At 54.6% G+C, this 15553-nt stretch overlaps 2 protein-coding genes across 2 annotated transcripts; one reads left to right on the top strand and one right to left on the bottom strand.

The window, feature by feature from the left end:
• The first annotated feature begins 3275 nt into the window (after positions 1-3275).
• On the top strand, positions 3276-12705 carry LOC142360630 (large ribosomal subunit protein mL48-like). The gene is made up of 8 exons (XM_075414962.1): positions 3276-3476; positions 5421-5473; positions 5807-5844; positions 6826-6911; positions 7678-7850; positions 9979-10081; positions 10888-10977; positions 12452-12705. Exons 1-8 carry the CDS (start codon positions 3456-3458, stop codon positions 12524-12526), a joined length of 639 nt encoding a protein of 212 aa, XP_075271077.1. The 5' UTR covers positions 3276-3455; the 3' UTR covers positions 12527-12705.
• A 2247-nt stretch (positions 12706-14952) lies between these two features.
• COA4 (cytochrome c oxidase assembly factor 4 homolog) lies at positions 14953-15542 on the bottom strand. The gene has a single exon (XM_075414974.1). It carries the CDS (start codon positions 15457-15459, stop codon positions 15202-15204), a length of 258 nt encoding a protein of 85 aa, XP_075271089.1. The 5' UTR covers positions 15460-15542; the 3' UTR covers positions 14953-15201.
• Positions 15543-15553: the final 11 nt, after the last annotated feature.

The following is a 15553-nucleotide window of genomic DNA, read 5'->3' as shown; positions in this document are numbered from 1 at the left end:
GGAGCCCTGGCCCAGGCTGCCGAGAGGGGCTGTGGAGTCTCCTTCTCTGGAGATACTCAAACCCTGGCTGGATGTGGCCCTGTGCAGCCTGCTCTGGGTGACCCTGCTTCGGCAGGGGGTTGGACTGGGGGATCCCCAGAGGTCCCTTCCACCCCCTGCCATGCTGGGATTCTGGGATTCTGTGATTTAGTCCCCATGAACATAGCTGCTGCCAGTGAATTTTGTTCTCTCGTGCCCTCTCACACCTCAACACCTTCCCCTCCAAGGCCTGAGGGCTATGTCTCAGCACGGTGTCTCTTCCGCTACAGGGAACACCACGCACCAACTCTTTGTCTCTTCTTTGAAAAAGATCATGGGTTGAAACTAATCTTATTCCACCTCCACGTGACCCCCTGTCCTGGATTTATAAATGGTCCCTGCAGCCGAAGGGGGCACAGGCTCTCGGCAAGGATTTGCCTGCAGGTAGGTCACCTTGGCCGTGAACGTCCTTTGTTCGGTGTCTCCAGCCACGGTCTCCGTGCTCCGTCTCTGCCTGGTGAACGGAAACGCTCGTTGAACCTCCCCGCTCCGGGGACCTTGTTCTCAGACGTGAGCCTCACCCCTACCAGCGCGCGCAACCCAGGCACAGAAACAGACGGCGTTTTGAAAACCAAACGGTCTACGCTTTCTATTTTTGATCATTTCATTTGTACTCCCTCAGCATGATTAACTGCTTCTCCGAGGTTTTGGTTTTTTTTTTTCCCAGGCCTTGAACTGCCAGTGAACTGAAAGGGAAAATGTGTCTTTAATAAGGTGATTAAATTTAAATAAGTTTTAATAAAGATATGAGCTGGAGCTCACCTTCAGCTTTGCACCCGCGACTTGGGAGCGCTTTCCCCTTGCTGTGGCAACGGTTGTGTGGCTGCTCTCCTACACCACAGGGAAATGGAATCCAGATCGGCTCAAAACATTCCAACATAATTTTAAATATATATATTGTCCTTGTTTATGTGTCAGTATGGATTCGGGGATCTTTCCCGCTGATCCCAGGGAAAACAAGTCAGGCAGAACTCTCAACTGTTGGTAAAAATTATTTTTATCACCAAAGCTTTGCTCAGGCTCAGCGTTATGGTATCCTGCGGTGCATTGACAAGAGTGTGAGCAGCAGGTCGAGGGCGGTTCTCCTCCCCCTCTGCTCTGCCCTGGTGAGGCCCCATCTGCAGTGCTGTGTCCAGTGCTGGGCTCCCCAGTTCAAGAAAGATGAGGAGCTACTGGAAAGAGTCCAGCGGAGGGCTACGAGGATGAGGAGGGGACTGGAGCATCTCTCCTACGAGGAGAGGCTGAGGGAGCTGGGCTTGTTCAGCCTGGAGAAGAGAAGGCTGAGAGGGGACCTTAGAAATGCTGATAAATATCTGCAGGGTGGGTGTCAGGACCACGGGGACAGATGCTTCTCAGTGGTGCCCAGCAAGAGGACAAGGGGCAACGGGCACAAACTGAAGCAGAGGAAGTTCCAGCTGAAGACGAGGAAGAACTTCTTCCCTCTGAGGGTGATGGAGCCCTGGCCCAGGCTGCCCAGAGGGGCTGGGGAGTCTCCTTCTCTGGAGATATTCCAACCCCGGCTGGATGCAGTGCTGTGCAGCCTGCTCTGGGTGACCCTGCTTCGGCAGGGCGTTGGGCTGGGGGATCCCCAGGAGTCCCTTCCACCCCCTGCCATGCTGGGATTCTGTCTCTTCGCACTGGGAGAAGGAAACACTCCTGCATCGCCTGCCAAAGAGGCTTCAGCCCGCAGGGCTGGCAGGGGATAGGGATGAGGCTTTCAAGACAAAGCAGTTGAGGGACCTGCCCGCACTCGCTCAAGCCAGGAGAGATCCATCATCCTGCTAATTCCTGCAGGCCTTAGGCACGGCCCTGAGAAGAGCTGCAGAAGGTAGAAGAGGAGACACAGATGTCAGAGGTTTTCTTCTAGGTTATTTTTAAAAGCTTTCTGAATGTTTTTTGTAATCACACAGGTCCAAAAAGAAATGGGAGACTTTCAGGGCTGGATCTCAACTCTCCCAGGACCGCTTCACTCCTCCAGACAGCACAATAGAGAGCAGATGGAGAAGGGGCAGGGAGCCTACAACAGCTTTCTGCGTAGGCCGCAAATCGCTCGAGCATCACCTCTGCCAGCCCTTGCTGAAGGGCTTACCCAGAAGGGGTAAACTGGGGCCAGACAGGAAAGGAGTGGACAGTAGCCTAGGAGAAATGAAAGTTTGTGTTGAGAGATGGCCTGGTGAAGAAGAGGAAGGTGGAAAAGACAGGAGGGGACAGTTTGCAAAGGGATGCGTTTTCCGCAGCCAAGTCCACACTGCCAGGTTCAGGTGGTGAAAGGCTACGCAGCGCCCACCTCTTCCCACCCTGGCCTGCCAGGCAGAGCCCCTTGCCCACCTCCGCTCCCACTGGGAACAAATTGCTGCAAATTGGGGAGGTCCCTGCCCGTCCATCCTTCCTGCAAGTCTTCCCACCTAAAATGTCCTGAGATCAAAATGCTGGCAGTAAGGCAGGATTCACCCCGTCCTCAGAGGGAGCAGCTGGTTGCTGAAAGAAGAGTTTGGCTTTGCTTCCCCCACAAGCCTAAACCGTGCCAACCATGGAGCCCGAACACCTCACCATGACACAATCCTTCATTTTCAAGGCCTGTGGCGGCCTGCCAGCACGGACACAGCCGACCCCGGACAAACACACGGCTGCTGACTGCAGGTTAAGGTCCAGCCCTGCCTCTGCAACCGCAAAATAACCCCTTTGCAGTGCTCGTGGCCAAACCACGCAGGTTTAGCACCGAATCCTCTGGCCCTGCTTCAGGCCTGCACACCCAGACCGACCCTCGGCGCCCTCACACCCCACCGGGCCTGTCCCCAGGCTGGAGCAGGGGCCTGCTGAGCCCCCGCTGGCTCCCCGCCTCTATCCCTCAGCCAGCGGGGACAACGTGAGCCGCCTGAGGGATCCGCAACGCCGATGCCTCGGCCCTGCCCGGCCCCGGCCGTCCTCCACGCCCGCTCCCCCTCACAGCCCTGACATGGCCGCCGCAGGCCAGGCCGCACTCAAGATGGCGGCCGCACCACAGCCGCGTCGCCACGCTCAACATGGCCGCCGATGGACGGCGGCGGACGGCCAATCAGCGTGCGAGGAGCGGGCGGGGGGCGGTCCGCGGCCGAGCAGGGTTGGCGGCGCTGGGCGCACGGTTGGGTGCGCCGCGGGGCTGTTGCCACGTCCGCTCCGTGAGGCGGCCCCGGTGGGGGGGGACGGGGTCAAGCAGTCCGCCATTACCGCCCTGCCCACCCGTCCTTCAGCAAAGCGGGGCCCTGCGAGCGCCGAGGGCGGGTTGCCCAAAGAATTGCCGGTTCCCCCCGGGGGGCGGAACGCGGGGGCGGGAGCCGCGGGGACCCGGGCGGGGGAACGCTTTGAGGGACGGACGCGGCTCCGGCCCGGGCGCGGGGATGAGCGCGGCCTTGGCGAAGGTAGCGGCGGGTCGAGACCTGCGCTGGGGACACTGGGCTGGGTAGCGGGGGAGGACGGGAGAGTGGGGGGGTGACACGGACAGGCTTGGGCACCGGGGGCCTGGTTCTGGGACTGGGGTCGGGAAGGTCAGGCCTGGGCGCGGTAGTGGGGAGTCGGGGGCGGGGGGGGACACGCAGGCCCGGCCCTGGATTCGGGTCGGAGGGGGGGCTGTGTCTTTTGGGGGGACACTGGCCTGGCTCTGAGTGCACTGGGTCACCTACCCTTGTGTACCTGAGCCAGGGATCACAGAATCACAGAATGGTCGGGGTTGGCAGGGACCTCTGGGGATCCCCCAGCCCAACCCCCTGCCGAAGCAGGGTCACCCAGAGCAGGCTGCACAGGACTGCGTCCAGCTGGGGTTGGAATATCCAGAGAAGGAGACTCTACAGCCCCTCTGGGCAGCCTGGGCCAGGGCTCCGTCACCCTCAGAGGGAAGAAGTGCTTCCTCATGTTCAGCTGGAACTTCCTCGGCTTCAGTTTGTGCCCGTTGCCCCTTGTCCTGTCGCTGGGCACCACTGGAAAGAGTCTGGCCCCGTCCTCCTGACCCCCACCCTGCAGATATTTATTGGCATTTCTAAGGTCCCCTCTCAGCCTTCTCTTCTCCAGGCTGAACAAGCCCAGTTCCCTCAGCCTCTCCTCGTAGGAGAGATGCTCCAGTCCCCTCCTCATCCTTGTAGCCCTCCACTGGACTCTCTCCAGTAGCTCCTCATCTTTCTCGAACTGGGGAGCCCAGAACTGGACACAGTACTCCAGATGGGGCCTCACCAGGGCAGAGCAGAGGGGAAGGACAACCTCCCTCGACCTGCTGGCCACACTCCTCCTAATGCACCCCAGGATCCCACTGGCCTTCTTGGCACCCAGGGCACGCTGCTGGCTCATGGTCACCCTGTCATCCACCAGCACTCCCAGTTCCTCTCCGCAGAGCTGCTCTCCAGCAGGTCAGCCCCAGCCTGTACTGGTGCCTGGGGTTGTTCCTCCCCAGGCGCAGGACCCTGCCCTTGCCCTTGTTGAACCTCATCAGGTTCCCTCTGCCCGCCTGTCCAGGTCACACTGAATGGCAGCACAGCCTTCTGGTGTATCCACCACTCCTCTCAGTTTGGTGTCATCAGCAAACTGGCTGAGGGTCCACTCTAACTCTTCATCCAGGTCACGGATGAAGAAGTTAAAGAAGACTGGGCCCAGTACTGAGCCCTGAGGGACACCACTAGTTACTGGCCTCCAACTAGACTCAGCGCCGCTGATGACAGCCCTCTGAGCTCTGCCATTCAGCCAGTTCTCGATCCACCCACACCGTTCCTCAGGCCCCCAGGGATCACCCAGTGACACAGGGCCCGTGACAGCCCGGTCACTGGCCTCAGGGACCGTCCGATCCCTGGTCCTCCCTGTCCCCCTGGTCACTCTTTGGGGACGTTGGTAATTATCCCCACACGTGATGCAGGTCCTGCCTGCCAGGGTTGTGGTGACATCAAAGCTCTTTGCTTGGCGCTGCCTTGGGGATGGGTGAGCTGCGTTTCCCTCCGTCTGTGGAGCTGGAACGAGCACGAAGGCTGTTCGCGCGGCTGTTGTAACCTGGAGGCCGTGGGACGGTGCGTGGGATGAGTATGATCTGTAACCGAGAGGAGGAGAGCCTCCCACCCCAGCTTGGATCCTGAGGCAAAACGAGGGGGTGCAAGAAAAGGTTATTGCAGTCATCATCTTCCTCCTCCTCCATCCCGTTCCTCCGTGTTGCAGTGATATTCTGGGGCTTGACAGTGGCTGGAGGCCCTGGAGAGATTGGGAGGGTTATTGGTACATTCAGAGGGCCTCAGGTGTTGTTTTGGTGGCTGTATTTGGGCAAGCACTGGTGAAAACTCACTGAGTGTCTGCCATGCTGTTTGCATTTTGACCGTGGTGGCTGCTTGCAGGTGCTGTGCTTGCAGAAGGGAGCGTTGCTAAAGCAGGTGTTTGTGCTGGGCAGGTGAGTGGTCTGAAATCAAAGCCAGTAAGTAAAACACCCTGTAAGGCATTGAAAACACTCGGTCGCTTTTACAGTGTCTGAAAACATACATGACAAATCAAAAAGTCTTTTTGCCAAGGAAAATCTTTTAATTGTGGAGGGAAGACTTTCAGCAGATGTCTGGGAACTGAAGGGGCTGTATGGTGTGAAGGAGAGAAAGTCTCTGCTGATGGGATCTGTCTGTGTCTGAGGGGCTTGGGGCATGAGCCTTTGTTCAAGGAGATTGGCCAGATAGGTTGTGTTTCCACAGGTGGGTGAAATCAGAGCTTTTCATGATTGTCTTGTTTCCTACAGAGCAGCAACACCCAGAGAAAGCCGTCTGTGTGCTGCAGGTGAGGCCTCTTATTAATCCGATGCAAGGCAAATCTTCATTTGTCCCCAATAAATATTACATATTGCAGAGTTTGTGTCTCCTTTTAAAATTTTTTTAGCCAATTTTGGACTGGTTAAATACCCTCAGCGGATGTTTTTCCAATTTCATAGCTTTTTTCTTAGCCTTTTCTTCTGTTTCCCTGTTCCTGGTTTAGCAGGTACTCCTAGTCATGATGTTACGCTGGGGAGTGACACCAGCTGGATACCATTCATTATATTAATGTCCAGGAAGGGACTTGCACCCCTGTGAGGTCCCACTTTAACATTTATTCAGGTGGTGGAGTCCACTGTTACAATTTAAAATAGAATTTGATTTTGCTGTGGAGGCGAAGTGTAACTGAGTGGCTGCGATCCTTGCTGTTCAGGTTCTCTCTGCTGCTCTGAGCTTCGTTTGTTAAAATGAGGGTTATGGAGGGTTTCGTTTTACCCTGGAGAAGGAAGTATAAATAAAAGCTGGTGCCGTTTTGATTTGGCTTCCTAGCACATGAATATTTGAACAGTGCTGGATTTGAAATTAAGTGGGGCTCAGATCCATCGTAGCAGCATCGCTGCTGTCACAGAAGAGGAGGCAGATGTGATGTTTCGTCGGTATCCTCGCCATCCACTGGTGCTGACAAGTCTGTCTTTGTTTCATTGTTTTTTTGTTGGTTTGATTGAGAATTCACCGGGGAAATGAGTCACTTTTAATCTCTTCCTCCCTTATTTGTTGCTCACTGTCACCAACTGTGAATTGTAAGACTCTTGCTGTGGTGCGCAGGCTGCCTGCGTGGGGCAGAGATCGGCCGGAGCCTCAGCCTGCCTTTGCCTTCTGTCAAAGAACCGAGGACAAACTCGTGCCCCCGGTGTGGGTGTGGGGCTCTCGAAGCGCCTGTGTATGTCTGTTAGAAGAAGGGCTCTCTGCCACGCAGCCGAAAACGTGTTTGCTCTGCTTTGATTTGAAGGTGATGCACTCGTGAGCTGCCACAGACACTACAAGTCCCGTCCTACGCATGGCATTGGGAGGTTTAAATACCTGCTCCCGAAGGAGGTAGGCTTAAGAACTCCCCTCTGTGCTTGCTTTTAGCTGACCCATCTTTTTAAAGTCTGATTTAAATGTTGGCATTATTAATTCTGTAGCAGAGGAGTCATGTTAAAAAGGGATTATGTGGTTTACTGCTGCTTTTCTCGGTAGGGAGTGTTATGTCGCATGAAGTACCCGCTCACAGCACTGCATAAATGCATTCTTTTGTCCGGTTCGTTCTTGTTTAAGTTACTGAGTAGTTCTGGGAGGAAGGAGTCTCTTCCTGATGCTGAATTTAACGCCCCAACTTCAAATTATTGTGGAATATTGTGATCAGGTCTTATTTGCATTTAAACTTTTTACGTTCCCTGAAATTTGGAAAGACGACAGTTTTTGTGAAAGGAGGAAACAACAACTCATCTGGACAGCTGCCTCGAAGGCAGGAACTGAAACAAAAAGCAGTTTGTTTCCTCCTCCTCGGTTTCTTCTGGAAGAATTTAATCATGGCATGCACGTATTTTCTGTGTGACTTCTGCGGTGCTGCCATCCAAGAACTGAACTGCTCAACTCGAGAACATCTGTCAAGATAATGTCATCCCGGTTCTGTAGTCAGGGAGAGGGAGCACAGATGGGCTGGGATATGTTCACCATAGTTCAGCAAACCTTTGTAGGAAGAGAGTACCCTAGCGTGGTCTCCTGTGTGGGCAAGACTCAATGGTTTTTATTTCCAGCCTTGTTCAAAACAGGTAATGGTTTCTGTTTTTTCCTCCCTTTTTTTTTTTTTTTAATACAGCCTCCTAAGAAGAGAAAGGAGAAAGTGCAGATGAAAGAGATAAATGTTGGGACCGAATATGAGTACGGAGATGTCAACATCCAGATGACTTCCTATGACATGTGTCTCGTGGAGCATTTTGCTCAGTACGTGCATAAACTCTGCAACCGCCTCGCCGTTAAAGTGAATGAAAGGTACGAGGAGCGCGGCTCTGCGTTTGTCGTCCCTCGCCATCGCGTTGCGTTGGGCCGCGTGAGGCTCGGGGATGACGCTGCCTTGCAGACGAGGCCGTAATCTGATCTCCCTGCTGGATTCCCATGTGGAAATCCAAATCTTCTGTCATCTGCCTGGTGTTTTTGTGTGTCTGTACGGTTTTGAGTGCTTTATTCGTATAAGAGAGGCTGAAGTGGAGTTGTTCAGGCACTGACTGAACAGATCTCAAGCAATAAAATAGCTGCCACTTTTCATTCCTTTGAGAAAAAGGCTTAAGCCTGTGGGTGCTGAGCCCAGGGATGTAGGCTTAAGTATTGCTGACTTTTGCTGCTGTTTTTTTCTTTATAGTGTTTCACCCAGGCTCTGCTTGCAGTAAGCAAGTGATAATGATTGTGCAAGCTAGAATGAGCTTGGGAAGCCCCTGACGACTGTGGGAGAGCCACCCGCTGCTTTAGTTCAGTAGCAGAGGATGCTGCAGTTGCACACTAGATCTCCGAAGCAGGTGTACCCTGAGAGCAGCTTTGTTGGTTTTAGTGAGTCTGGGGAGCGTGATGCAGCTCGGTGCTGCCTGCACTGCACCCAAGGAGCTGTAGTCACTGGGAGAAGCGCTGCGTTGCCACAAGGCAGTAAAAACGCTTCATGGTGATTGTCTAAAATGCGTACCTGTAACTGTACCTCTGAGTGTAAATGCTCGTTCCTGGTCATGCTGATTAAACCTATGAAAAAGAAAGATGAGGAGCTACTGGAGAGAGTCCAGCGCAGGGCTACGAGGAGGAGGAGGGGACTGGAGCATCTGTCCTACGAGGAGAGGCTGAGGGAGCTGGGCTTGTTCAGCCTGGAGAAGAGAAGGCTGAGAGGGGACCTTAGAAATGCCGATAAATCTCTTCAGGGTGGGTGTCAGGAGGACGGGGCCAGACTCTTTCCAGTGGTGCCCAGCGACAGGACAAGGGGCAACGGGCACAGACTGAAGCCGAGGAAGTTCCAGCTGAACATGAGGAAGAACTTCTTCCCTCTGAGGGTGACGGAGCCCTGGCCCAGGCTCCCCAGGGAGGTTGTGGAGTCTCCTTCTCTGGAGATATTCAAGACCCGCCTGGACAAGGTCCTCTGCAGCCTGCTGTAGGTGACCCTGCTTCGGCAGGGGGTTGGGCTGGGTGATCCCCAGAGGGCCCTTCCAAACCCTCCCATTCTGTGATTCTGTGAAAAATTGTTTTCTTTATGTTCATCCGCTTAGCTGAACTGTCAGCCGTGGATCTGAAACGCTGTGCCCACAGATCAGTCGCTTGTGGTCTCTCAGTGGTGTCTTTTGCACCAAACTGCACTAAAAACTGACACATCGGTGAGTGATAGGTGCTTGTTTCGAGAGGGATGCCCGGCGACGCTAAGAAATTCGAATTCTGTCGGCAGCAACGCGCTGGAAAACATTTGCAGAGAAATCCCGCAGCCTGAGACTGTTGATAGCACTTCCAGGGTAAAGCGTTACTACCTCGTGTCAGACTTGTGCCCTCTGAGGCTGACTTGGTGTGCAGAGCTCAGTGTGCACGGAAGGAAATTCTTTACCCTTTCAGAGCGGAATTTCCAGGGTAAAACGTGGGCAGTAGGGTGCAGCGGGTTGTTATTGGTGCTGTGCAGATGGAGGTGCCCAGGTCTCTGGAGCGACGCTCACCGGAGGGCAGGATCTGATGCAGTGCCTGACTGTTAAATTCCTGTTAAATTCACAGAAAATGATGTCTTCTGGTGGTGCGTTGCAGCAGTGGGTTTTAGCTCTGTTCCCGATCAGAACAGACAGGCTGTTACAAAATAAATCAGAACTGTTGCTTTAAAGGTCTCCTTCCACTATGAAGAAGCTAAAAGCTCTCTTCTCCGGCTGGCGCTTGCAGCTGAAACAGGTTTTTGCTGGCAGTAGTGCCGCAAGCTGCTCCCTTACCTCTTTCCAGTAAAACACCCGGCTCCTGCCAGTGCTTGATTTGCAAGATACATTGTTTGCATAATTAATTTCTCATGAAAAGTTAATCTCCTTCCACATTCTCTGCCGCTGGAGGTTGGTTCGTTCCTGTAAAGCAGTGCGAGCCTGTCCTCCCCGTCCTAAGCACTGCCCTGTGGTTCCTGCAGCTACGCGATGCCCACCAAAACCAACGAAGTGCTGTTCTTGGAGGAGCGAGGTTCCAAGATGCAGCTGGATGCCGTCCTCACTACCCACCAGAGGGTCGTCCAGGTAGGAGCTGGTGTTCGCTGACAGCACTGCGGCTCTCGTGCAGCGCAGGCTCTCAGAACCCCTGAACAGTTGGAGTGAAGTCCCTCGGACAGATGAGAGGCGTAATTTGTGCGTAAATTGAAGCACAAAGAAGTTTAATTACATTTTTTGCCAAAGGCTACTCACGGCGTAGAAGCAGAGGAGGGGTTCCCGGGTTCTGTATTTCAGCCAGAAGATTTATTACCCATTTTATGCAAAATACTCCATACAAGGGGTGGAAAAGGCATGTTTAAGGATGAATGATTGGACAAACTCGATGAAAATTTAAAAATCCCATTAGTGCCAGGGCCAGCTTCAAAAGCGTCCAGGGTTGAGGTCAATAGGTGCTTCTTTTCGCTAGTCTGTAGTGCGTTCCCTTGCCGTGTGCTGAACCTCTGCTGAATTGCATTTTAAACCGAGAGGTCGCCTTTTTCCACTGGAGAGAGCTGACGTGTGGCTGACGCTGGGGCTTGCAGCTTTGCCGTGGCAGCCTTTGTGTTAGTCTCTCCCCGAAATGAAGGTCTTCATGCGTGGCCAGGTCTCTTTACCTGCAGGAGATGACGCAGGCAGGGATGGGAAGCGCGATATTCACCGAGCAGTGCCGCAATGAGAGCTCTGGGCTGCGCTGTGTATGAGCGGCGTGCGCACGAAGCAGAGTGCTGCTCTGATGAAGTGATTGCCTGCCCCAGGCTCGTGCCGAAGCGGACTCTCTTCCTCTGCCGTTAATATAACGAGTCCATTTTGTGTGTGGTGTTCTGTTCCTGCAGCGCTCTTCTTTCTTCTTGCAGATCAGCGGTTTGAGTTCGACGTTTGCTCCGATACTCCTGGAAGTTATTCAGAGTAGTCAGCCTGAAGGGGTCCATCTGTCAGTGAGGGAGGTATGGTTAATTTTACCAGTGCCTTTGCGTTTAGGAAGCAAATGCGATGCGTGACATGAATTTGCTTTGAAAATACAGAGCCGGTGCTGAGGCTGCTGTCTCCTCTAGCCTTATGGATACCCAGGATCTCCCCGAACCAGGCCCTTGCTTGGTCTGTGAAAAAACATTAATTCTTGATGAGTGTTTCATTTTCCATTTAGCCTCTGATAATTAGTGCCACAGAAGGTACTGGCCCCGCTAATCCTATAGATCTATAGGAGATGGCAGGTTGCAAGGTGCTTTCCTTTGCTGCCGCAGGTTCCCTGCGACTCGGAGGGGGACGCTTTCCTTCAGCAGTGCTTCCCCACCTCTTACCTGGGAATCGCCAGGAACTTCATGGAGCAGCCGGCAGAGGCTGGAAACGCAAACGCTGTGCCCTGTTCTGACGGAATTTGCGCTGGGAGGGATTCAGCTTGCTTTCTGCAGAGAGGCCCAACAGTTTTCTCGGTGCTGAGGACTTAGGACAGAACTCCACTCACCGGTGGCCCAGGCATAAGGAGCTATTTAAGCTTCTGTCACTTTACATTCGGATAAAACGGTCCCAGAGGGCCCTTTTTATTCAGGGACTCAAAGATTTTCGTAGCTGGAAAGGGAAGGCAGCATAGTAAATTCAAACATGAAATCACAGTTGGCTTCTGAAGTGGCCTTTGAAGAATGTTGAGTTATCTTCAGCTCTGCAAAACCAGAAGGAATACAGGAGAAGGTCTCCCGAGTCCCGTAATCTTCTCTGCTTTGGTCACAGTCCCGTCTCCGCCTTAGGGCTGCCATTTCTTTTTTTCAGTTTTGGCTGATGGCTTTCTCTCTGGAGGGAGATCTGTGACATTGCGCCATTCGCAGAGTCACTGCAGTCCGATGCAGGAAGCCCAGGGGAGGGACCCAAGCCGGCTTCGTGCAACTCGCAGTCGAGAAGAGAGAGCGAAGCTTTGGGGTGCTCTTGAGAAGTTCTGGAGAAAGTGGCGAGTCTCGTTAGCGAAGCAGATGCTCCGGTGATCAGCAGTGGCAGAGCTGAAGGTGTCCAGTTGGCCATGAGCGCGATGCCACTGCTCGCTCTTTCCCAAAGCACTTGGCACCTCAGGAGGAGCCTACAAGGCTGAGTTTTAGAGCCTTTGTGGTGACCACGCGTGTCCGTGGCTGCCACGCTCGCTTGCTGCCGGAAGCTTTCTGCCCTCGGTGCTTTACCCCCAGCAGCTGCTCCTGTAGAGGGGAGGCTCAGAGCTCTGCCACCAGCTTCCAGCTTGAGCTGCCCGCAAGATCGTGGTCTGCAGCAGCTTTCCACCGGCTCTTCCCACTCCCTGGGTTCAGTAGACATTCAGGTCTCTGTTTTTTCCACTCAAGTGATTCTCTAGGAGAGGGTTTGTCCTCCTCTTGATTTCAAAAAGTACTCAAGAGGTGATTCTGATTTGCTCAGGGTTTGTTTGTTCCCCTCCCTCCACAGCACACAGAAGCCGACTTCAAGAGCCGATTAAAGTCTCGCCCCGAACTTGAAGAGCTGCTAGCGCAGATGAACTGAGGTGAAGAAGGCTCCGTCCATTTCAGAGCCGCCCCTGGGAGCACGAGGCTTCTCCTCCTCGGCTGCTCAAGCCTCCAGAAGGCAACTTCGTGAGCTCTGTACTGATAATTTGGTGAATTGGAAGAAATTTCCACTGTTGTCAAGCAGCTTGTCTTAATAAAAACAAATACAGGTGTTTATATCTGACTGGAGTCCAGAATGAAAGGTGGCTTTTCTCAGTTCTTCCACCCCTTTATGTTTCAGTATGTGAGGATTCCTGCAAGTTTCACTCTGCAGAAATCTCTGTGAGTTAGAATCATAGAATCACAGAATGGTTTGGGTTGGAAGGGACCTTAAAGATCATCTGGTTCCAACCCCCCTGCCATCAGCAGGGACATCTTCCACCAGACCAGGGTGCTCAGAGCTCCATCCAACCTGGCCTTGAACCCTGCCAGGGAGGGGGCAGCCACAGCTTCTCTGGGCAGCCTGTTCCAGTGTTTCACCACCCTAATAACGCTGTGCTGCAGCTATCCCAGACACAGAAGCGACTGTCCTGCTCTTCCTCAGCCGAAGGCAGCTCTCGTAGAGCTGCTTAAATTGGAGCTTTGCTGAAGAGAGTGGAGCCTCCGAGCCCTGAGAGGGTTGGGGATGATCGTCCCCGAGCAGCTTGCCAGGAAAAAAAGCCTTGGAGGGCAGAGGCAGGAAGGTTGGAGCTGTGTCAGGTGCTGTATGCAAAATTTCTCCTTAATTTCTGATTTGCCTTTTGAGCTATAAAGGATAAAATTTCCCCTGGATCCGCGCAGTCAGTCTGCTTTTTACAACAGCCCTTTGGAAAGGGAGGAATTACTCGTGCCTTGGAAAGGACAAACCCAGGATGGTGCCAGATGCTTTTCCCAGGAAAAAGGGAAAATGCTTTTTTTTTTTGAGGTATGTGGGACCAAGGACGCCCCAAATTTGGCTGAGCTCCTCAGCCGCTTACCCCCATCCTGCAAAACCCAGAGTCTGCAGGCGCTGTGGCTTTCGGGTGGTGCGTACGGGGTCACACGGGTCGTGGTGCTGGGGTTTTTGCTCCAGTCCTCGTTCTTTCTGAGACCGGGCGCACGTGGCTGTTTTTTCTGAGGCTGGAGCTGAGAGGACGCCCAATCGTGCCATCCTGTGAGGCCCCATCTGCAGTGCTGTGTCCAGTGCTGGGCTCCCCAGTTCAAGGAAGATGAGGAGCTACTGGAGAGAGTCCAGCGGAGGGCTACGAGGATGAGGAGGGGACTGGAGCATCTCTCCTACGAGGAGAGGCTGAGGGAGCTGGGCTCGTTCAGCCTGGAGAAGAGAAGGCTGAGAGGGGACCTTAGAAATGCTGATAAATATCTTCAGGGTGGGTGTCAGGAGGACGGGGCCAGACTCTTTCCAGTGGTGCCCAGCGACAGGACAAGGGGCAACGGGCACAAACTGAAGCCGAGGAAGTTCCAGGTGAAGCCGAGGAAGAACTTCTTCCCTCTGAGGGTGACGGAGCCCTGGCCCAGGCTGCCCAGAGGGGCTGTGGAGTCTCCTTCTCTGCAGATATTCCAACCCCGGCTGGACGTGGTGCTGTGCAGCCTGCTCTGGGTGACCCTGCTTCGGCAGGGGGTTGGGCTGGGTGACCCACAGAGGGCCCTGCCAACCCCCACCATGCTGGGATTCAGTGAGTCTGTGAAGTACGTTGTAACCAAAGCTGAGCCCTGGTTTGATGGGTGCTAAGAGAGGTTCTGTTCCTGCCCCAAAACTGGTTGGTTTGATTGTTTTTTTTCCCCCTCCTTCTAAGCATCAGCTCTGTAAGAGGGAAAACAACTCATCAGCACTGCCCCCCCGAACTGGGGCTGCCCGGGGGTTGCTGGATATTGGTGGTCCTGCACCGGCTGTGATTTTTGGCCGTCACCACCAAACCCCAGCCCTTCGGTGGCAGCAGCACCCACCTCCCTGGCAGACAGCCTGGAAAGCTCCCCCCTGGCAAAAGCCATGGGCGCCCTCCCCTTTCCAGCCCTCGAAAAGTGCTATTTTTTTATTTTTCCCGATTTATTTGCTGGGAGGTGGCGTTCGGAGGAGCATCCCACCCCGCAAGAGCCCCTTTTTGCCCCCATCCCTAATGCTCCTGGGGCTTCCCAGGAGATCAATCCCCCTCTTCCCCCCCAGACCCTGTCCCGTGGGATGCGAGGTCATCGCTGCCAGAGAAGGGGCCGACGCAGGGAAGGACGCGGAGTGAAATCATGGAAAGCTTTGGGTTGGAAAGGACCTTTCGAGGTCATCTAACCCAGCCCCCCCAAAAATCTGCGGCGGGGCTGTCACGCAGCCAAGCCTTGGTGCCATGTGCGGATGCTCCCGATTTTGGGCCATTTTGGGCTGGAAATCCCTATCCGACCCCGCAACCTCCCAGCTGCCAGTGAATTCCCTCAGACGGCGCAGATGGAGACGAGCCCTTCGGCCAGGACGACAAACGCCGACAGATTGTAATTTCCAAACAAGGCAGCGTGGATTTTCCCGCTTGAGTCAAAAAATAACGCCCAGGAAGGGTCGAAGGCCGTGGCTGCCACGTTCCTGGGGTGCTGACGGTGCCGGGGATGGATTTCCCAACAAGGCAGCACGGATTTCCCCGCTTGAGTCAAAAAATAACGCCCAGGAAGGGTCGAAGGCCGCGGCCGCCGCGTTCCCGGGGATCCCCGGCGGTTTCACTGCCCGGCGTGGGCTTGGCGCGAGGTTGACGCCCGGCCGGGCTCCTCGACGCTCCGTCGCCGGGCCATGCATTCGCCGAAAGCCCGGACCTGGGCCTGGCAGCGCCGCCAGTCCTGCCGCTCCGCCATGCACTCCTGCAGCTCCCGGTGCTGCCTCACGCAGCCCGTCCGCGAGATCATGGCGTCCAACGGGTCCTCGGCCTCCTCGTCTTTCTCCAGCGACGGACGGTTCCTGGCGTGTCCGGGCCGCGCCATCGCTGCCTTTTCCTCTTTGGGTCACCGGTTGCTTTTTTTTTCGGCGGCGCGGCCCCTTTAAGGGTGGAGGCGGGGCAGGCGCTGCCGGGGCGGG

This window comes from Opisthocomus hoazin, chromosome 1 (assembly GCF_030867145.1).
Source record: "Opisthocomus hoazin isolate bOpiHoa1 chromosome 1, bOpiHoa1.hap1, whole genome shotgun sequence".
NCBI lineage: Eukaryota > Metazoa > Chordata > Aves > Opisthocomiformes > Opisthocomidae > Opisthocomus > Opisthocomus hoazin.
This window is presented reverse-complemented; position numbering and strand designations above follow the sequence as displayed.

Bases quoted from the DNA above. Each gene is read 5' to 3' on its own strand.
- COA4 (XM_075414974.1), bottom strand. From the start codon at position 15,459: ATGGCGCGGCCCGGACACGCCAGGAACCGTCCGTCGCTGGAGAAAGAC.
- LOC142360630 (XM_075414962.1), top strand. From the start codon at position 3,456: ATGAGCGCGGCCTTGGCGAAG. The intron at 6,912-7,677 runs GTAGGCTTAAGA...TTTTTAATACAG, and splicing joins AATACCTGCTCCCGAAGGAG to CCTCCTAAGAAGAGAAAGGA. The intron at 10,978-12,451 runs GTATGGTTAATT...CTCCCTCCACAG, and splicing joins TCCATCTGTCAGTGAGGGAG to CACACAGAAGCCGACTTCAA.